The 23,269-nt window shown below is 37.7% G+C and overlaps 1 protein-coding gene across 2 annotated transcripts in view; it reads left to right on the top strand.

Moving 5' to 3' along the window:
- The window catches only part of gabra4 (gamma-aminobutyric acid type A receptor subunit alpha4), a 58,205-nt gene that overhangs the window by 25,952 nt on the left and 8,984 nt on the right, over positions 1-23,269 (top strand). For both annotated transcript variants that reach the window (XM_051658566.1, XM_051658567.1), the window contains 2 exons: positions 2,101-2,253; positions 12,312-12,580. In XM_051658566.1, the coding sequence (XP_051514526.1) occupies positions 2,101-2,253; positions 12,312-12,580 (422 nt within the window). The remainder of the gene's footprint in view (positions 1-2,100; positions 2,254-12,311; positions 12,581-23,269) is intronic.

Here is a 23,269-nt window from a genome sequence, read left to right as displayed (position 1 = left end):
TGCAATGAGATATAAAACATTCTGAGAGATTTAAATGGAGGATTCAGTTTTCTGAGCCGTCAAGCGCCCCCTACAGGAAGAAAACTATATGTCTAATAAGCACAGACAGTGGCTGACAACATGTGCTTTTTCGGTCAGTTCCTCACACAAAACTATCGTATGAATTTAGAAAACATGAAATATATCATATGAGTCAAATGGAGTTTGGAATGAAGGTGAGTAAATGATGTTAGAAATGTTGGTGAACAATCCGTGTTAGTATTGTTTTGTGTACTTTACTTATATCTCACCCTGAAAAAGACGGTAACTCTGTTAAAGGAAATCATTTAAACTATTTTTAACTATTAACAGTTTCCGTGGCAACTATTAGTGGCATGGGTGTTTGCCAAACATTATTACATACCTCGGGTCTTTAGCAACCCTAACTTGTATATCTATACCAAAATGAATCTACAAAATGCCCAGATAGTGTAAAAGTTTCAAAGCATTTTCAAGAAAATTAGAAAATAACAGAATATATATGTGTTCTTATTTATTTTTTTATTTTTTTTATTTTTTTATCAAATAGATAGGACTGTTGACTTCAAAGTGAAAATTTTATGTGATGCAACATACTGTTCATGTGTTACACTTGCTATAGTTTAATTCCATGTTGCTTCTTCCTCAAATAGCAATGTCAAAAATAAATTAATCAATCACTGAAAAATCAGCACCACCTTGAGTAACAAATAGCATGTAAAATACAGGCTATGTGTACACACATACGGGATATTGATAATTCACCATCAGAAAATCAACATGATATAGTAGTCATTTGTGTGTATATATAGCATTTGTCTAGTAATAAACAAATAAATAGATATCCTGGGATATTAAAGTTATATAGATATAAAATAATCATAAAAATATGATTTATGAAGGCGCAAACATATATTACAACACTATTACATGTGTCTGATCACTAACAACCCCATATACTTTTGGTAATTAGCTTTTTTTATTTTATTTTTTTATTATTTTTTATTTATTGTTTCACTATTCATTAGAGAAAGGTTGATGAATACTAAAGAGGTGGGGGCATAACTCCAAATGGATGAGTTAAAGGGGGTGGAATGAGGTCCCAGGTCACTAAAAACCCAAAATATACATAAAAAAAATAAATAAAACCTCAAACCACCTGTATCCATTCTGCTATGTAGCGCCCACTTTTTTTTAACAATCCAGTCAATTTCAGATGGGTAAAGTCAAGTCATTTCACACACTTTTTCTCAATGAATACCATGTTTCATGCAGAAAAGTCACATTACGGGAAGTAAAATGGGTTGAGAATGGACTTTCACGTTGACTTTAAGAACTGCTTTCCACAAATGATTACTCATACGGCAGTATTTACATTATATTTGTCTAAAATTGTCACAGATTTTTCATCTTTTCACAGTTAGTATTTTCATATCCAGCACCCCCCCCCCCCCCCCAGTGGGTTGAAATACATATTAATTTTTCAATCTGCTCTACAAAGATCTTTGGCTACGTTACAGATAAGTCTATCTACTATAAACACGCATATGTTGAGAGATACCTGGTCTGTGTCCAAGTCACCTGATCAGTGTATACAGAGAATATTAGATATCAATGTCTACTGTAGATTAAAAGAAAAAACAATTTTTACTCATGACTCATGCCAAATGTTAGCTTAAACTTAAAGGTCATTGTGGATAGTTTCAAATAGGCTTATTTTTTAGGACATATCAGTTAACCCCTAAGAAATTGTGTGTCTCAGTGAAACAGATGGTAAAAAAAAAAAATAAAAAAAATATAGTGCTATTTATTTTTTTCTTCATTCTGATCAGAATTACATAAGAGGTTTGGAGATTTTAGCCTTTGTTTTGATTACTGGAGCAGTGTTTTCCCGTTCGGCTGCAAGCCTGATTCTATTAAAAATAAAATGAATCTGCCAGCGCAACTAAACAACAGCCAGAAAAACTTTGATATTCAGCTAAAATAAGTCTAACATTTTGACAGACTGTTACTCTGACCTTGTTCCTTCATGTGTCTGCGGTCAGGATAATAAGTCACTTCCTTTTTGCTCTGCTCTTTCAGGTGAATATGTTGTGATGACGGTGTACTTCCACTTGAAACGGAAAATGGGCTATTTCATGATTCAGACGTACATCCCCTGCATCATGACTGTAATCCTTTCCCAAGTGTCTTTCTGGATAAATAAGGAATCTGTTCCTGCCAGAACTGTCTTTGGTATGTGCTACTCTCATCTTCTGTTTCATTTTCATGCAAATATAGAGAAAAAATAGATATTTTCTTCTGTCATCATCATCATCATCATCTCTCTCTCTCTCTCTCTCTCTCTTCCTCTCTCTCATTTTATTTTCCTGACTTTCTGTTTTATGCTATCCTATCTACACTGTACAAATTCAATCCACTAAAACTGAAAGATAAACTGAAGTCTAAATACCGCCTTAAAGTTTTAAGTAAATACAAGTCATGCCAGCTACAGCTTGCAGTAGTAACATGTTTATAGCACTTTTTTGACTACTTTAAATTTGCGTTACTGATTAAGAAAATGTAGTTGAAACTCTGAAAACACTGAAAATGTGGAAATGACAGAAATTATTGTGACAACTTGCATGAATGGATCCATCATCCATACATCCATATTTTTTCATCCATCCATATGTGTCATCCATCCATCCATCATCCATCCATCCATCCATCCATCTTTTATATCCATCCATGCATAATTTTATCCATCCATCCATCCATCCATCTTTTATATCCATCCATGCATAATTTTATCCATCCATCCATCCATCCATCTTTTGTCATCCATCCATCCATCCATCCACCTGTGCATTGATTCATCCATCTATCCATCAATCTGTATATCTTTTTTCATCCATCATCTGCCAATCCATTCATCCATCCATCCATCTTTTATCATCCATCCATCCTTTTTTATTGTTTTTTTTTTCATTCAGCTGAAAGCTGTTCAATTACATGATGTGCCCATTAATTAACAAAAATTATCGCAATTAATCTTTTTATCAGTAATAACTAAGAAAGGCCCCCAAATAAATTTCATTAAAATAATTCTAAATAATATAATATAATATAAATATAATAATTCTTATTATTTAAATACATTACATTATTATGAGAACACACATGTAAAACTTTATTAGACAATACAAAATGTGACTTTTGGAGTCTACTTATTGTTTGTTTTATTTCCGTAACATGAGCATGTTATTTGCCTACATTTGACAGCAATCCATTTTGCAACTAAGTTTTTCAGTCTATTACAGGAAGCGTTCTTCTGGAGCGTCGCATTTTGTTTGGATCACATCTCAATGGTTTTCAGCATTTTGCACCCTAAATGCCCTGTGTCAAGTTAAACGTAGTTTAAAATTTTGAGATCCCTGTATTCTGTTGTGCTCAGTCAGTATTTTAGCATAATTTGTTTTAGCACAATTTTTTTTTTTTTTTTTTTTTACATGTTATTTTTTATGTAATTAATCACACTTTATTAGCATGTTATATCAACAGCCCTAATATATATATATATATATACACACTGGCAGCCAAAAGTTTGGAATAATGTAAAGACTTTGCTGTTTCAACAGTAAAGAGAAGACTCAGGGGTGCAGGCCTTGAGAACTTTTTGAAGTAGTTGAAGAAGTTCTGAACATTTTTTTATTTTTTTTTATTTTTTATTGTAATAGTAATTATTCACATTATTAATGTCCTGACTATACATTATGATCAGTTGAATGCCACTTTGGTGAATAAAAGTACCAATTTCTTTCCATAAGAACATAATCTGTACATTATTCCAAACTTTTGGCTGCCAGTGTAGGTGTGTGTGTGTGTGTGTGTGTGTATATATATATATATATCCAAAACATTATGACCACTCACAGGTTATGTGAATAGCATTGACCACCTCCTAATAAGGGCACATGTCAAGGTCTGGGTAGATTAGATGGTAAGAGAACAATCAGTTGTCTCAGTCAATGTGTTGGATGCAGGAGAAATGGGCAGGAGTACAGACCTGAGCGACTTTGACAAGGGCCAGACGTCTGGCTCAGAGCATCTCAAAGACAGGGTGTTGGGTGCCCAAGGCTCATAGATGCGCAAGGGCAAGTATTACTACTGTGGCACAAGTCACAAAAAAATGTAATGATGGTTACTGGAGGAATGTGTCACAACACAGTGCATCGCACCCTGCTGCTTATGGGCTGCATAGCCGCAGACTGGTTAGAGTGCCCATGATGACCCCTGTCCACCGTCAAAAGCACATACAATGGGCACGCGAGCGTCAGAACTGGACCTTGGAGCAGTAGAAGAAGGACGTCAGGTCCGAAGAGTCTCATTTCCTTTTACATCATGTGGTCGGCCGTGTACGTGTGCGCTGTTTACCTGGGGAAGTGATAGCACCAGGATGCACTGTGGGAAGACGAAAAGCCGGTGGAGGGAGTGTGATGCTCTGGGCAATATTCTGCTGGGAAACCTTAGGTCCGGCCATTCATGTGGATGTCAATTTGACACGTGCCACCTACCAAAACATTGTTGCAGACCAGGTACACCCCTTTATGGCAATGGTATTCCCTGATGGCAGTGGCCTCTTTCAGTAGGATAATGCGCCCTGCCACACTGCACACATTGTTCGGGAATGGTTTGAGGAACATGATGAAGAGTTCCAGGTGTTGCCCTGGCCTCCAAATTCCCCAGATCTCAATCCATTTGAGCATCTGTGGGATGTGCTGGACCAACAAGTCCGATCCACGGCGGCTCCACCTCGCAACTTACAGGACTTGAAGGATCTGCTGCTAATGTCTTGGTGCCAAATAACATAGGACACCCGCAGGGGTCTTGTTGAGTCCATGCCTTGGCTGGTCAGTGCTGTTTTGGCGGCACACGAGGACCAACTGCATATAAGGCAGATGGTAATAATGTTTTGGCTCATCAGTGTGTATATATATATATATATATATATATATATATATATCAGCAAATCGTGTGGCAGCAGTGCAGTGTATATAATCATGCAGATATGGGTCAGAAGCTTCAGTTAATGTTCACATCAACCATCAAAAATGTGATCTCAATGATTTGGACTGTAGCATGATTGTTGGTGCCAGATGGGCTGGTTTGAGTATTTCTGTAACTGGGATTTTCAAGCACAACTGTCTCTTTTCATTAAAGTGTCTACCAAATAAATAATTTCACACTGCTACACCACCTTCACCTTTCCGCTGGCTTGTTCATTTCCAAACCAAGACATCACTGTTAGCACAATGTATGTGCATGATCAATTTTAAACGCCCTTATTTGTTATGACATTACCTGTCTGATACAAGCTACTAAACAACAGAAACACGCACACATCTACATATCCTCACAATCATTGTCACACCTCCTGTTTCTTTCCAAACTTCACCTGGGGCACTTGAGATGCTGAGAATAGCATGCTCTCATTTTGCACTGGAAAAGTGTACCAATGACCCACCTTCAGATGGCTACTAACAGAGCTGTCCGCTTGGACCCGGGCCAGAGGAGTGAATCTTCATGTCCTAGATGGAAGTGTGCATAGTGATGGGGTTTCTGGGGAGTGACAATATGGTTTTGTGATAGCCAGTGCACTTTCAGAACAAACACAGCAGGAGAACTCTGTGATCTATTCTGGGATGGGTTCCATTTTTCACTCTCTCTAAATATGTCTCTAGTACCAGTGTGATCTCATGAAAATTAAGTGACTGTGGTTAAAGACACACTTCTATGTGTCATGGTCAAAAGCAGACCTTACCGTGCAAGCTGTTAGAAGAAAAGCCCCAGCAAGCCACGTGAGCAAGTAGCATTTTCAGAGAAAAAAACTCTCGAAGTGCACAAGTACCTTATCTGCAAAACTGAGCCATTTAAATGTTAGACAAAGAGAGAGATGTAAGTTGATTGGCTACCTGATTACAAGTCAAAGAACCAATCAGCTGACACCATGCGAGCCGATTGGCTTAACATGTCACATGTGAGCGAGCCGACTGGCTAACGGCTATCAAGTCAAAGAACTTATCAGCTTGCACCAAAAAGAGTTTCATGGCTGAACTTTGGATATGTGTGCAAGTGTTGTGTGCATGACTGTTTACGTTTTGACGTCAAAGCAGAGAATAATCTAATTATTTGAAATCTCACGTAAACACACTTTTCTTGCATTGTCGAATTTTTTGAACAAGCTGATTTTTGGTTTTTATCAACATATTGGTGTACACTCCAAGGCATCACATCTGCCATGATGTGTCTTCTTAAGCCAGGTTTGAATATGCACAAATACAGAAACCATGGAAGAAATAAATTAACAGAGGTTTAGAGCAACTTGAGGTTGAAGGAATGATAAGTTTCATTTTTGGGTGGACTATCTCTTTAACTTAAAGAATACTTGCTGCCAGTTTATCCTCTGACCCATTTTACTTTGGTAATGTGTCATATTTCCCAGTGAAATAAGTGTTGGGAAGGACTTCGTTTATCCATCAGGAATTGATAGGATAGTGAAAAGCTGATGGTTTAATGGGAGGGTTTTTTATAAACCGTGACGTGCCTTGTAACCCCTTTGCTTGTCTCGTTATCTCTCTTTGCTCATATTAGCAACCAATCACAAGAGTACCTCACTTGCCTCCACCAATAGCACATGAGCAGGAAAGCAAAGCTCTCCCAGCTCTGTAGAATCTGCAGAGAAATAGAAGCAAAACATATCCAGCACCTCTGGCTAAATGTAGCCTGCGATGTACCTATTGATCGTTCCACATCATTCTGTATGTAGGTGTTTGTAAGTGCGCTGGGACTGTGTGAAGTTTTCCAGGGAGTGTAGATTATTCTACCGAGGTGAGAGCTGATTTCATAGGCTGTTTACACACTTGGTTTGATTGCTTGGTCCAAACCCGAGTTTAATGCTCTTATCACACTGTATTACATTTGGTTCTGTATCACCATTATGAGCTGTTGCAGCAGTTGCTTATCTCTGTAGCTACATAACAAATCTGGAGGAGAAGATGCCGGTTTCACTGTTTTTACGTGGTTTAAAAAAGAAAGAAAAAAGAAAAAAGGTTGGCTGTTACAGCCCTGTTTCACAACAACCAAACACACCAAATTTTATCATCAGACAGACTTGTGCATCATACGATCTAGCATAAAAAGCGGCCTTTTACATCCGTATTCATTTTATGCATCTCAAGCCACTTGCATACTCCATAATTCAGAGAGAATATGAAACAAGAGTGAGAGTGTGTTTGTCTTATTACTGTACATAGATTCATGTGTGGGTGTTTATGTACAAGAGGTTTGTGTGTGTTTTCTTGTTTTATTAGTGTGTGCATGTAGGTGTATATGTATCAGTGTGTGTGTGTGTGTGTGGGGGGGGGTGGGGGTTGGAGATGGGATACAGGCTGCCTCTGTCATTGTGTGTATGTGTGTGTTGGTGTATCCATGTGTGTGACTCAACCTCTGGCATGCTCTCTTGTTTTGGCAAGCTTTCGTTGCACCCAGAGAAAAAACTCCTGACAAAAGAGTGAACTCCTGACTCCCCCTGCTGGTTCAAAGTATCACTGCTTGCTGTTGTAATTCCACTGTTTCAGGGGGAGACAAACCAAAGCTGTTACCTTTGCTAATTAATAGGGCTGTGAATCGATTAAATTGTAACCAATTATTTGCAATTTTTTCTGTGATTAATCATGATTAAATTATGGTGTATATTTACTTAGACACATTTTTACAGGTTTTAATTGTTGATGTTTATGAAGTTTATGTATACATGCTATAAAATTTTGATTCAGTTCATATCAAATTTAATGTAAAGAGAAACTAAAGTGTTCTTTGCCAATGCATTATTAGACACGATACATACAGATATAACACATACTGAATGCTGAAATTAAATTTGCTGAAGTTTAAAATCTCAAAACTATTATTTTCTCTGGCTGCCGTTCAGTGTCTTCAAGTATACCTCTCTGCAGCTTGCTGTACACCGGTATACCAGTCTCATGTGCGTGCAGGGTCTCACTCGGGCGGTTTCGCTTTTGAAACGGGTTCAGACGAAAGTCAGTGAGCGTTTTCACGTGATGCGAAGAGATACGGCTGATTGCCCGTATCACTCGCCACTTGCGGGTGAAATCTTCATTCTCCTTACAGTAAAAAGTGTTTATTATACCTGAGACATGCATCGCGTGCAATGAATAATTGTGCACTGCTTCACACAATCAGTTTCTCTGCAAGGATGTGCAGTTGAGTTGAGCGTGTACCCCCTGCAAATGTATATATGCCAGTGTTAGCCACAGAAAGTAGGGGAAAGCATTGAAGTTTTGCCCATTGTACAAAAGTGCTTAGGTTTATTCCTGGCAGGCAGCAGATGCCCTAGGCTGAGTAGCCTGCCAGGAACAACTTGGGACAACTTTTTCCTATCACGTGAAGTTTCAGGAGTGTAAAAAAATGGATACTGCATTAATTAGGCTTCAGTTTTTGCAATTAGACTTCCATGTTTGTTTAGTAGAGATCTCTGCACCCAGACTGATCTCATAGTGTAATCGGAAAATGTAGGTTGACTTATTTTTTAGGTAAAATTGGTCTGTGTTTACCGAAATTTGAAACACTGCCTGCAGAGGTCAATGCGGTAAGTTTTGATGGGCACGTGTGAGCGACATTTTCCTGGTGTAATGTCCACAGAGGGGCACCAAAAGGGAGAATGCAACCTCCGAATTGCACTTGTCACTCATTATGTGAACACGATTACTTCTGAACGCCATGCGTTTCCAGTTACACCACAGGAAAAAGGTTAACACACTGGAGCTGATGCAAACATGTTTGGTATGAGATGATGCTTGTCGGTGAATCTGCATAATGTGGCCAATCCTAGGGTACTGGAACTCTCAAAAACAATATACCGATTTCCCATTTGATCATGTTGCTGTATCATAGTACCTGGCTGTGTAAACTGATTTTTACCTATTGTCTTTGATACTATGGTTTGTCTGCTAGCATTAGTGTCCTACCATTAGACTCAACAGAATTAAACCGTTCGAGTTCATTTACAGACCATTACATGAAAATGGAATTCTCAGTTAATAGTCTCATAAAATGCAGTCAACTTTTGCCAGTTAATGGAATAGTTCACCCCAAAATGAGAATCCTTCCATCATTTTCTCACCCGCATATTGTTTCAAAATAAATTGGGCTGTCAAGCTTCAAAAATGAGTATTCCATGAGGCTTGTGTGCTTTAATCCAAGTCTTCTGATGTCATGTGCAAACCAAACTGTAATTCATTATTAACTGACAATCCTCCACTCTGTTCTCTAATTTCATTAGTTCTTCAGTTCAGTTCAGTAATGGCATGTCAAGACGAGATCCCATGGCTGACGTCATGATGTCTGACTTAATTGGTTCTCGCTTCTCATCATTGATGTCAAACCTGAGATTTAAGGGCTATGGCAGAGGACAATTTTCAGTTAAATATTGGTATGTTCCACACACAAAGCTATCAAATGTTTTCAGAAGACTTGGAATATAGTGCAAAGTTACATGGATGGCTTTATGGTACTTTTTTTTAATCATATTTGGAGTTCAACACCCCCAGTCCTCATTTGAGAAAAGATCACTTTGCATATTGGCAAAACGTCTTCTTTTAGGTTCCACAGAAGAAGAAAAAATTACAGTATACTTTATACTGTACAGTATACTTTATACTGTACATGCAGATTTGAAACATCATGAGTGTGAGCAAATGATGAGAGAATTTTCATTTTTGGGTGAACTGCTCCTTTAATAGTAAACATTTATTATTATTTTTTTTATTTTCCTAAAAGGCCTAAATACAATTTTATGGGCAGCAGGGGATGGGTAAACATCTGCAATATCATATGTTCGGTTGATTTTGTCTTTTAAGACAGTTTTTTCTTCCTCATCTACTTAAAGGTATAGTTCACCCAAAAATGACAATTCTCTCATCATTTACTCATCCTCATGCGTATGACTTTCTTTCTTCTCTTTCAAAGAATATCTCAGCTCTGTAGGTCCATATAATGACCAAAACTTTAAAGCATCAAAAAGCACATAAAGGCATTGTAAAAGTAATCCATAAAACCAGGGGCAGACTGGCCATAGGGAGAACAGGGACTTTTCCCAGTGGGCCGGCTGCCGGCCATCGCTCTGATGTCTGTGGTCATGAAATCATTTGAGAGACTGCTGTTAGCCCACCTGAAGGACGTCACTGGACCCTTTCTAGATCCCCTTCAATTTGCTTATCGAGCAAACAGGTCTGTGGAGGATGCAGTCAACATGGGATTGCATCATATCCTGCAATATCTGGACAGGCCAGGGACATATGCAAGGATCCTTTTTGTGGACTTCAGTTCAGCTTTCAACACCATCATCCCAGCTATTCTCCAGACTAAATTACACCAACTCTCTGTTCCCACGTCTATCTGTCAGTGGGTCACCAGCTTTCTGATGGACAGGCAGCAGCTAGTGAGACAGGGGAAATTCACTTCCAGCACATGTACAATCAGCACTGGTGCCCCCCAGGGATGTGTGCTCTCCCCACTACTTTTCACCCTGTACACAAATGACTGCAAAAATCACTCTGGATCCCACTCACCCTGCCCAATACCTTTATGAATTGCTGCCTTCTGGAAGGCGCTACAGAGCACTGAGCACCAGAACCGTCAGGCACAGGAACAGTTTTTCCCTCAGGCCATCCACCTCATGAACAGTTAAAACTGCCCCATTGAGCAATAATTAATGTGCAATACACAGCTTAGTCTATTTATATTTATCCAACATACCACACCTCTTCTGCCATTACATTCACTTGCTTCTGTATATAACAGATTTGTATTTGTATATTGCATATATATATATATTGTTTGTATTTATTTTTCCTATTGTGTATTTCTATATATACTTTATTTTCTATTCACTTTTTATTTTATTTTTTTAAATATTCTTTATATTCTTTTATTTATTTTGTCTTGTTGCTGTACTATTTGTGCACTGGAAGCTCCTGTCACCAAGACAAATTCCTTGTATGTGTAAGCATACTTGGCAATAAAGCTCATTCTGATTCTGATAAGCTGAAACGGGCTGCCACGTTATGCCGAACAGGCCGCGACAGGCTGAAGAGGGCCGCAAAACGGCGCTGCGATATGCTGAAGGGGGCTGCGATATGCATAAAAGGACAGCGAAAAAAGACTCCAGTGGTTTAAACCTTTTGCACATATGATCAAACTGGTGCGATCTGCATTTGTGCTGCTGTTTACAAGCAAAAGAGGGACTGAAGCGGTTGTCATAATGAATCTGCTGCTCAAATAGTCTTTTCAACATCACAATATTTTTTCATTTTACAAACATTCAAATAATCACCAAATAAAAGCATAAATCCATTACCGGAGCTGACTGTTTTGATGCAGCACTGTCGTGATGTTTTCTGTCATCACACAAAGGACATATAAACTTCTTAGTTCACTTAAGCTTTCTCCCATTCCATCCGTCACCTATTCTCACCACTTCTGGGGCTGGGAAAGTGGAAGGGCTAGGTTTTTAGAACCTTCTATGCTTCTATGCTATGACAAACTCAGAATCCCATGCTGCATTGCAAAGTAAACTATGTGGCGGCGCACATACCTGGCAACCACATTTGTGATCAAATCTTATCTTTCATAATCAATCATTATAATCATCTAAAAAACACATTATTTGTTTGTTAATATTTTATTTGACCTCAGGTGCACCTGCTGTAAAGTGTACGGTGACATTTTATTTTTAATTGCAGCACTCATTAAAAAACTCAGTACAGGAGAAACTCACTTTCGAAAGGATTAATCCATGTCTTCTGAAATGATACAATCGGTTTTGGGTGAGAACAAACCAAAATGTAACCCCTTTTTCTCTAAAAATCTTCCTTGCGTTCCAAATGGGATAAATCCATCTCCGAAGGGGAACAATCATGTTGAAGTTCCTAACCGAAGGGCTCATAAATAGCTGCTTCGAAGGGCCCTTTTGAAATGGGCGTTTCCATAAGGGTTCAACTGATGGACACTTCGCTTCCAAGCAGAACAGGAGCATACATAATAAATCTGCAATGGCAAGATGTAAAAAAGAGGTTACATTTTGGGAGTTACACCTTGAACCTTGTGCATTTCGCTTTAATACGGAACACAATGTGTGATGTACAATTAATATAAATGTTATTTTTATTATACAAGAAATATTATACTATGAAAATTAATAATATTGTTTTTTGATTTTGTCTTTGCCACAGGAATCACCACTGTTCTCACAATGACGACCCTTAGCATTAGTGCTCGCCACTCTCTACCCAAGGTCTCGTACGCGACAGCCATGGATTGGTTCATAGCGGTCTGTTTTGCTTTTGTCTTCTCCGCCCTCATCGAGTTTGCTGCTGTGAACTACTTCACCAACGTGCAGGCGGAGAGAGCCAAGAGAAAACAGGCCAAAGCTGCCGCTGCAGCTAGTGCTAAGAGCGCCACACCTTCAGGCAAAGCTAAAGACACAGAGGAGGTTCTGCAGGTGAGATGATGCTACAGACACCATACAGACAAAATATGTATTATAAAATCGATAGTTTTGGCTCTGAATTCTCATTAGATAAGCCACATAAAATTGCTGATACATGCACATTGTGTGTAAATATATGAAATTCTGAATTAATGAGGCTAGTCACACAGTTCATAGATTAATAATTGATTGTTTTGTTGCTCTCCTTCGAATCTTGTCTTATAGCAGCCCTTAATCATGGTAAAATTACAGTAACACTGCTTAAGGAAAGTAGTGGTCTCCAAAACAGTGCCCACGGGCACCTACTGTAATAGTCCACATGGAGGCTTTGAGTCACCCACAGAGTGCATTCAACAAATAATCTACATTTTAATGGTTAATTTCTTTTCATTTTATTTTTTCATAATTCTTGCATGTAATTATGAGAGTAGTTGTGCTCAGCCCTATGAAAAACTTAAGAGTCGCATTATGACATATTTTTAGCATGATCTCATAAAAAATGAAGTAACTGTGGCAAAAGTTTTGAAAAATGATATTACGTGGTTCATTACAACTGATGCGGCAGTTCTGATGTGAAATGTCCATTGAGGGGCACTAAAAGCGAGTTCAGTATTCTACCAAACAGATGAGATTTTTAAGGTTAATGGTCTATTGAGATTTAAATCTTTAAACTGACCTCCCTACCCTAAACCTAAAGACTAAACTTAACTGATAGTTTCAGAAAAAGCAAATGTGAGATGAAAAACAAAACTGCTGAAGCAACCACGTCATTTTGTGGTGCTTCTATGACACTTTTGGTTCACAAGTCCACTCGAGGGCTCTTCGGGACTAGTACCCCGGTCCTTTGCATCGCAAGTGCAGTGCTTTTTCAGTTGAGCTACTGCACAATTTGACCAGAAGCCACAACAATTCACGAGCCAGGAACAAATAAGTTTAGCAAAACTGTAAGAATACTAACGTGATTCTTTTAGACCAGGTTGGGGATGTGGCAAAGTGTTATGGAGCTGTATGGTCAGCAAACCAGGAACTACTTCACAGCTGTTCAATTAGTAACTTTTGTCAACCAATCAGAATCAACTATAATGCCAGCACAAAAAAAAAAAAAAAAAAAAAAAAAATTATAATGCTTGTTAGTAATCATAACTATATTCCTTGAGCCAGTATATCAAGGGATTTCAGTAACACTTTACATTAATTTTCCCTTTGTTAAGGGTTTATAAACAGGCTCATTAATGACCAAAAAGTCATTTACTAATTCATTATGCATCATTATATGCTGCAGTCATAGCAATGTATGAAAAGGGTGACTTTCATTCAATAATAAATAATAAATAATAATTAAATAATATGCATTTTATAGTGAGCATGTTATAAATGTGTAATAAATACGCTTATTCATACTTATAATAATCAAAAACATAAAATGCCCTAATTTATTATTTATGTCACAATGCAGCAAAAACAGACTATTGTAGTGAGATAAAAAGGAGAAATTGTCATTTTCCTTCAGTCCGTTTAGTGTTTATACAGTATTCATTTATAACACTTTTCAGCTCTTCATGCTTATACACAGCATATATCATATAATAAAGGCCACTTAACCATTCTGAACTTTATGTACATTGATCTCTAATTTTGGCAGCTTAATAAATGTGTCCACTCTACATTAAGATACATTTGCATAAATTTTCAATGTCTAATGAGTGTTATTAAGCATTTATAACATGTGAGGTAAAATGGCTCACTATTTGGCAAGTTTTGCTTGAAAGTCAGTCTTTTTTATAAGTTGTTTCAAACCCATATCAATTATTTATAATACATTTGTAAATGACTTATTAGTCATTAATGAACCTATTTATAAACCCCTTACCAAAGGTACTATTAATTTAAAGTGTTAACAAGATATACTTATTATTCCTTGGACTCAAGTTAGAGATTAAAAGTGAAAATACCAGCAGTTGATTTTTGCATGGAGCAAAGCCTTTCTGGTTTGCAAGTCTTGGTAGCTTAAAAATGCTGTTACTTAAAAGCATGGAAGGCTTTGTTTTCATCTGATAACTTCCACAAACAATTTAAATCAGTCCAATTGTCATTAATGTAAGAAGATCAATAGTAAAAAGACCTCTGTTATTAGAGCATCATGGGAGTTTTGCAGTGTAAAGGACACAAAACGACATGCTAACCGTATACTGTAATTATGGCTGATAGAACAGCTCTTTGGGAGTGTGCGCGTGAGCTCGGGCAGATTTAGTTTTTCGCTGGATAACGTGTGTAAGCTGAGATGTTGGATTAGACATGGCACATGCTGACAGCTGTGAGACTTAACCAGAGTGCCTGTCAGACTGTAGATGTTATGTTGCAGCCATGCTTTCTGTGTCGTTTATTCTTACAGCAGGCTGCAGATTTTAATGTTGCATATCTAATGGTGCTTCTTCGTAAGTGTTTCAAAACACAATTTTCTCGTTCTCTTTTTTTCTGCTCGCACATTTGCTCAGTTATATGATTGTTTAGTCTTTATGGTGAATGTGAAAATCGAGGCACAATGCAGGTTAACTGAGCACGTGACTCGTAAGTGAGCTCTGCACAGCGGGAACCACTGAATGTTTGACTCTGTACACGTAACACATAATCCAGCCTGGAAATGTACCAGCATTATCTCGTTAAAAAGGCTCAACGCTCATATCCTAAATGTTCTGTGCTGCTTTCTCATAATTTTATTGTCAGTGATGTATTCTGAGAGAGTTTGACTAAATAGTACACAGCGTATATCAAAGCTTCAATAGATTTTTTTTTTTTTTTTTTTGGGCATGTGGGACCTGCTCACTCACAGTACTTTTAAACACCCTAGATTAATATATATATATATATATTAAGCTACATTTTTACATTTTGTGAAGAGAACGTGAGTGGAGCTAATCTCTAGATTTGGCTCAGGTTCCTCCTTCAGGTGTAAGTGGAATATTTTTTTTTACATGTTATCTTCTAGCAGGTTAAAAACCATAAGTGTTATCCTTTAGAAAGTAATTGAACATCTCTCCTCAACAAGACATATGAATTGGGGTACAATTCATGTTTGTAGCACAAACAGTGCAGGGTGTGTTACATGGCAAAGTATAATACTCAGGATTATGGGTTTGTTCAAATCCCTAATTCTTAGAATGAGCAATAAAAATAAGGATGCCTGCCTTTGCAAGCACTACTACTGATTAAACGTTATTGTTATAACATGGTATGGTTTTTAATAGTTATTAAGTTTAACAGTATTTTTATGCATAAAGAACATTGTAATTTTATGTACAGTCTAGACCCATTAAGAGACATTAAGAGACAATCCCAATATGGAGCAATTTAAATGTGCGTACGTGTTGACCACAGGGTGACCATGGATTAATGAGATGCCATTAGTAGGTTTTCTGATCCGGGGGAAAAAAGAGAAAATGCTGACATTTTTGCATTGTCTCCAGCTTTTTTACCTTTCCCGTGTTGCATGACTGGGAACGTTTTGCATCAGCTCTGTAGGAGACCCTGGTTCATATCCCGTGTTGAAATCAGGAAGTAATCACGATCACATAATCAGTTATGAGCGTGATTTGCTTGCATTTTCCTCTATAACCTTAAATTTTTACTCCACTGATGGTTAAGTTTAGGCTTGGGGTTTGTGTTGGGGGGTTCAGTTTATAAAATATGCATTCCTCTTCACTGAATTACGGCCTGTACAGCTGAAAACAACTCACTTCACAACTCACTTTTGGCGCCCCTCTGTGGACATTCCACCTGGAAAATGGTTTTGCAGTGTTTTGCATTTTGCATTTTGGTGAGCACAGAATGATTATAGCTAAAGAAAAGTCGACCTACTGTTTCCAATTGCACAGTGAGATCATTCTGGCTTTGTACAACACACTCTCATTATGAAACGTCACCGAGGCGACTTTTTGCCATCACCACCATAATGTTGCAGTTGGTCCGCATGTTAAAAATTTCACTCTGATGCCGTTTTAAACGTATTTTGCTGCATTTCATTACTTTACCCAGGGCTAAATTTTAAAATTGAATGAACTGAAAATTCTGTCATCATTTACTCATTGCTTTATCATTGATTTTTTTTTTTTTTTTTTTTCTCGCTGTTGGACACAAAGAGAGTTTTCTAAATGTAAGGAAAAATATAAAATACAGCACAAACACTAGGTGATTTGGAATCTGCTCACAATTTAAATTAAACTGCCTGCATATCTTCACCAATAATACGTAGGATTTTATATGTAAATAATTAGTTTAAGAATCTTGGCAGCGTTCGACCACTAAGATAATGTAGGGAAAGATAAATGACGAATAAACAGATTGGAAATCTGATTAAAATTCTCCACCATTAAATATGTAATAAAACAGGCTTGATGTATTTGCTAATAATTTATAAGCAAGGAATTTAGCTCAATAAGGGAATTATGTTTAATTTCGGGAATATTGAAATAATTAATGTTTATGTCTGATCAACCAGCGGCCAGCATGGAGTTGATATGACGTATCGGTTAACCCTTTAGAGTAATACTATTCTCATGGCCATTGAAAATAATATCACAAATACTGTATGTTGAAATATTGTTTGAGCATGTAGCGTAGATCTTATAATTCAAGTGATTTTATTTATCAAAATATACCACAGTCAACTTCTCTTTGAATACAAACAAACTTTATTGACTAACATACACATAAAACTAACTAACATATAGCAGGCTAACATGAACAGGTTAATGAATTAGATTTGACAGAGAATGAATGGAAATAATCTGTAACAGGAAAATTTGGAGTCTATAGGCCTTGCCTTAAAACCACTAATACTTAATTTACAGTGCATCCAGAAAGCCTTATTCCAAAATGGATAACATTCATTATTTTCCTCAAAATTCTACAAACAATACCTCATAATGACAATGTGAAAGAAGTTTGTTTGAAATCTTTGCAAATGTATTAAAAATAAAAAATGAAAAAAATTACATGTACATAAGTATTCACAGCCTTTGCCATGACACTCAAAATTGAGCTCAGGTGCATCCTGTTTCCACTGATCATCCTTGAGATGTTTCTACAACTTGATTGGAGTCCACCTGTGGTAAATTCAGTTGATTGGACATGATTTGGAAAGGCACACACATGTCTATATAAGGTCCCACAGTTAACAGTGCATGTCAGAGCATAAACCAAGCCATGAAGTCCAAGGAATTGTCTGTAGACCTCCGAGACAGGATTGTATCGAGGCACAGATCTGGGGAAGGGTACAGAAAAATTTCTGCAGCATTGAAGGTCCCAATGAGCACAGTGGCCTCCATCATCCGTAAATGGAAGAAGTTTGGAACCACCAGGACTCTTCCTAGAGCTGGCCGCCTGGCCAAACTGAGCGCTCAGGGGAGAAGGGCCTTAGTCAAGGAGGTGACCAAGAACCCGATGGTCACTCTGACAGAGCTCCAGCATTTCTCTGTGGAGAGAGGAGAACCTTCCAGAAGAACAACCATCTCTGCAGCACTCCACCAATCAGGCCTGTATGGTAGAGTGGCCAGACAGAAGCCACTCCTCAGTAAAAGGCACATGACAGCCCGCCTGGAGTTTGCCTAAAGGCACCTGAAGGACTCTCAGACCATGAGAAACAAAGACTGAACTCTTTTGCCTGAATGGCAAGCGTCATGTCTGGAGGAAACCAGGCACCGCTCATCACCTGGCCAATACCATCCCTACAGTGAAGCATGGTGGTGGCAGCATCATGCTGTGGGGATGTCAGGATCGAGGGAAAGATGAATGCAGCAATGTACAGAGACATCCTTGATGAAAACCTGCTCCAGAGTGCTCTGGACCTCAGACTGGGGCGAAGATTCATGTTCCAACAGGACAACGACCCTAAGCACACAGCCAAGATAACAAAGGAGTGGCTACGGGACAACTCTGTGAATGTCCTTGAGTGGCCCAGGCAGAGCCCAGACTTGAACCCGATTGAACATCTCTGGAGAGATCTGAAAATGGCTGTGCACCGACGCTCCCCATCCAACCTGATGGAGATTGAGAGGTCCTGCAAAGAAGAATGGGAGAAACTGCCCAATAATAAGTGTGCCAAGCTTGTAGCATCACACTCAAAAAGACTTGAGGCTGTAATTGGTGCCAAAGGTGCTTCAACAAAGTATTGAGCAAAGGCTGTGAATACTTATGTACATGTGATTTTTTTCGCTTTTTATTTTTAATAAATTTGCAAAGATTTCAAACAAACTTCTTTCATGTTGTCATTATGGGGTATTGTTTGTAGAATTTTGAGGAAAATAATGAATGTTATCCATTTTGGAATAAGGCTGTAACATAACAAAATGTGGAAAAAGTGAAGCGCTGTGAATACTTTCCGGATGCACTGTAGTACACAGTGATTTGAGATCAGTTACTGAAATTATATTAAAGAAACACCAGCACTTTCAATGAAAGTTTGGAGGTATATTGTACTTGCGTTATGTTGTTTGGCGTTGAAGTCTTTGACGTCCTTTGGCTTGGCTTGTGGAAGTTTTGTTTAGTTCGATGTTTGAAATTCTGTTGAAGATCTTGGAGTGTCGATTTCGTCAGTCGCGGACTGAAGTGAAGGAGGACACCTGCACAGTGCCTCGTGGTTCCAAGGGACCTTCCCTTGGAAATTAACATGGTGATTACATTCAAACTCATCTGCTGGAACAAAAGAGCCCAGAGCTGGGCCTCGGCCCTTTTCCCAGAGGTGAAGGGAACCTGAAGAACTAACTTTTGTGGTTAGGCATGGTCTTTTAACCCTTTCAGTTTGGTCCAACTCTCAGCCTCTAAGCCAATTAAATGTGTCTTTACAATGTCACATGATCACCTCTTTCCCTCCTTTTTCAAAGTTGATTTACAATCCTTTGTATAAAGTCCTCTTAAAATTCCTGCTTGAAAAAGTATGTTTTAATCATACATTTTATACCTTAAAACAAATTATAACAATAAAATTAATTCACCTGTTACTCACCTCATGGGAAGACAAACCTTCATATATCAGACATGATACATTTGCTCTGAATATTAGTTAACTAACTGTTTCAACATGGATAATACAAGATTAAAAATCATAATCGCCAGTTTATCAGTAATAAAAGGGATTACAAGTCATAACATATTTAAAGGATACAATCAGGTTAGAATAATTGGTGTAAGATGAATTTGTCCATTTTTGGTTTTGGAAAATAGACTGTGCATTGTGCAGTGAAAAATAATGGTACAATTGAGTCTTGTGATAGTGTTAAAGTTTATGATGTATATGCATTGTAACACACAAGGAAAGTCTGTTTTGTGCCTTTGGAGATAGAAGAAAAGTAGTAGTTGTGTCCAGCTAAAAAGAGAATACAAAAGTTCAGATCCAGTGAGAGTCTGTTCAATCTCTCCGTCTTGTATTATGAGTTTTAAGCATGTGATGGGTATAATGGCTGACTGTCTCATGATGGTCATTCAGTATATAATATTAAGTGTTTGTGTGTTCTGACTGAATGAACAGAACAAACCTTCCTTTGATTTCTGGAAACCCCAGGCTTCCATGGTCACAGTTCTTTCTCTGGAATGTGCTTGCCAGTTGTGGGGGTTCTGGGTAAAGGTTTTTCTGGACACCCTCCATTGTTTTGTGACAATTACGCTGGCCAGATGCAGGTCAGCTCAGGCTCCTTGGCGCCAGTTCAAATTTCTAGCTTCTTAATGCTTAGAGGAATTTCCCAGAATTATAGGCCATCTTGGTGTACATATGTCGTTTATAATTTACATTATGAAAATTATAATGTCGTACATAATTTCTTCTGCCTGGCTACTCAGATCCTACATAAATTTCAGTGTTGCCACTCAAAAAGGGAGTAAAGTACTATAAAAATGATCATTTAGGTATATTCCTCCATTCGTTCAAAGTCTCCCAATGCCGTGTGATTGTGATTATGTGAGAATAAAAATCAACATTGAACTATTTACTCAATTATCAGCGTTCCCATCATTTAAACACTGATAATTTGCGGCCTCAACAAGCATTACAGCAGCTTTGGCGGCAGTAATGTCAAGTGCCATTGGTTCTCGCGTTTCATGGGATCGATTGCAACATTCTAATGTTTGCATGTGTATATTTGAATGAGATGTGACTGCCTTCATGGAGAGGAAGGTTTTCTGTTATTCAAACCTTCAGTTTCACTCAGTTCCTCACACGGAGCTATTGTTTGACTTCGGAGGACTTGGACTGCAGCATGAGTCGTTTCGAATGCAATTATAGTGTTTTTTTGTTTTTGTTTTTTTTTTGTTTGTTTGTTTGTTTGTTTGTTTGTTTTTTGGGGGGGGGAGAGGATATTTTGACCATCCTTTTTATCTGCTTGTTACGTTTTTTATATTATTGAGTATTGGTCAGGTTTAGGCGTAGGGATGGGGTTAGGTGCTCAAAAACGCAGGATAGTGTAATGTTACTGAAGTTGTTGTGACTAAATTAACCTGCATGTTAATTGTTTGAAATTGTTGATAATTGGATAGGTTTTGGAACAGGGTTGGGTTAGGGAACTAAAATATCAAAATGATAGTATAGTGTAACTAAACGAATATACTTATAAGTATAATGACACATATTGTGGTTAAACATGCATTAATATCTGAAGATTGCTGAGCCTGTGACGCAGTCATTCAAACAAAGGAGAGACCGTCCTGGGGTGCGTTTCTTAAAAGCATCGTTAGCCAACTATGGTCACAAGTTCCATCGTTGCCAACATAGTTCAACAATTTGGTATTTCCCGAAACCGTAGTTCCAACGAACATTCGCAAACAGCATCGCAAAGTTGTGTGGTTAGAACTACAGCTCTTTACCTGTTGTTACAAGCATAGTTTCTATGCTTCTATATCTTTAATTCTTTCACTCTGTCAACACTTTGACCACATTTACAAGAATTTAAGAAAAAATTTTTTCCAGTGTTGCAGAAAGCGGTGTTCTGAAGGGTTTAAGACTGTTAAGAGAAAGTGGTTTTAACACACTGTTGGAGAACACGGCTTTTATGTGTTTATGTTAATGCATAAGTGGTGTCTATATGTTTTTGAAGAGTGTGCATGTGCGCATGTGCTCAAGTGCATCAAAGAAAACCTCCAAGTCTGATGTAGATGGAAACCCCACTATTGCAGCGTATGTATCTGTCGCATTACACAGTACACACTGCTTTCAGGTCTTCAGCAGCCTTCTCGCATTAAATGGCTTTGTGGTGTACGTGTAAATGAGCTTTTATAATTTAATATCCGCCAAAGTTATTACGGCAGCTGTATATTGTTGAAACAACGTGGTTTGAATGATGGATGTGCGACATAGTGATTTCCGGAAACTGTCGTGACTAGCATCATACTATGGTGGTTAAGCAGTGAGTTATGTCGTTGTATGAGAAACACATCCCCGTCCATACATTTTCACGGTGCAGGTAAATCCTTGTTATAGTGATGACTCACTTATGAGATTGCCCTGGTTTGTGGGGTATTTTAATACAAAAACCTGCATCTTATTTACAGTACAAAGCACCCTCAATCTTGTTTAACCAGGTGCTAAATGTGCTGAAATAACTGCAATTTGTTTTCAGTGAAAAATGCCTTTTTTCTATGTAAATTGTTATAGATTATTTATACGTAATTACAATAGATTATGCCTTATTTGCAAAACTATGTGCTATTCGCACGGCACTATTAATGTTGCACTACTTCCCACAGAAAGCAAAGACAGCAGGCAGCAAAGCAGAATTTAATAGTAGAATTTTATTTAAAATTGTATTGTCAAATTATATAAAAAATATTATATTATTTAAAAAGCTGATAATTATTATTATTATTAGCATGACATATCCGCTATGCAAATTGTGTTTAGCACTAATTTTGAGGCTGCACTTGCACCATTACATCGCATAATTCCTTTAGTGAATCTGTGAAATGCTGTCAGTGGCCGCAATTTATTCATAGTGAATTCTGCCCAGAGAGTACAAGCAACGGATGCAAACACTGGGCAAACTCTCCTCATGAAGTGAGCTCTGCATTACATGGATTCCAGGAGCCTGTTTCATATCTCACAGAGCTGTGTAGGGAGACTCCTGTCTCTCCTCACTGATTGTGCTAACATATTTTTCGCACACCACAAGACACCAATTACACTTTGCCAACTGTTCATTTCTCAGAGGAAATGGTAAAAAATACCATGGTGAAACTGGGCTATCAGGTCCAGTGAGACAGATAAGAGAGAATGTGTTCTTTTCACAATAATCGCGATATATTTGTTGAACTCATGTACAAAATAGCACTCAACGCAATCAGGCCATTTCTTGCCATATTGGAACATAATTTGATTCATACTGGAAAACAACCAAATACACAAATTCATACCTTATTCAGACACACATTCTGCCTACTCTTCCCCCAAAATCAACAGAGAGAAACAAGATATTCTGTTTTGTTTAAAGAACATGAAGCCTATTTTAGGACCAGTAAGATGTTTTTGCAGTGTAACATTATTTTCATTACAATTAAACATATTCCCTTCAATTCTCATTACATTACTGTAATACAAAAAAAAAAAAAAAACAAAGACATTAAAATTTTATTTAAAAAGTATTTATACATCATACAATTATAAAAATAAAAAAAATAAATATTATATTATATATAGTTTTACTCAAAGTATGGTAACTTAAT

This window comes from Myxocyprinus asiaticus, chromosome 27 (assembly GCF_019703515.2).
Source record: "Myxocyprinus asiaticus isolate MX2 ecotype Aquarium Trade chromosome 27, UBuf_Myxa_2, whole genome shotgun sequence".
In the NCBI taxonomy this organism is placed as follows: Eukaryota; Metazoa; Chordata; class Actinopteri; order Cypriniformes; family Catostomidae; genus Myxocyprinus; species Myxocyprinus asiaticus.
The sequence above is the reverse complement of the archived record's forward strand: the minus strand, read 5'-3'. Positions and strand labels throughout refer to the sequence as shown.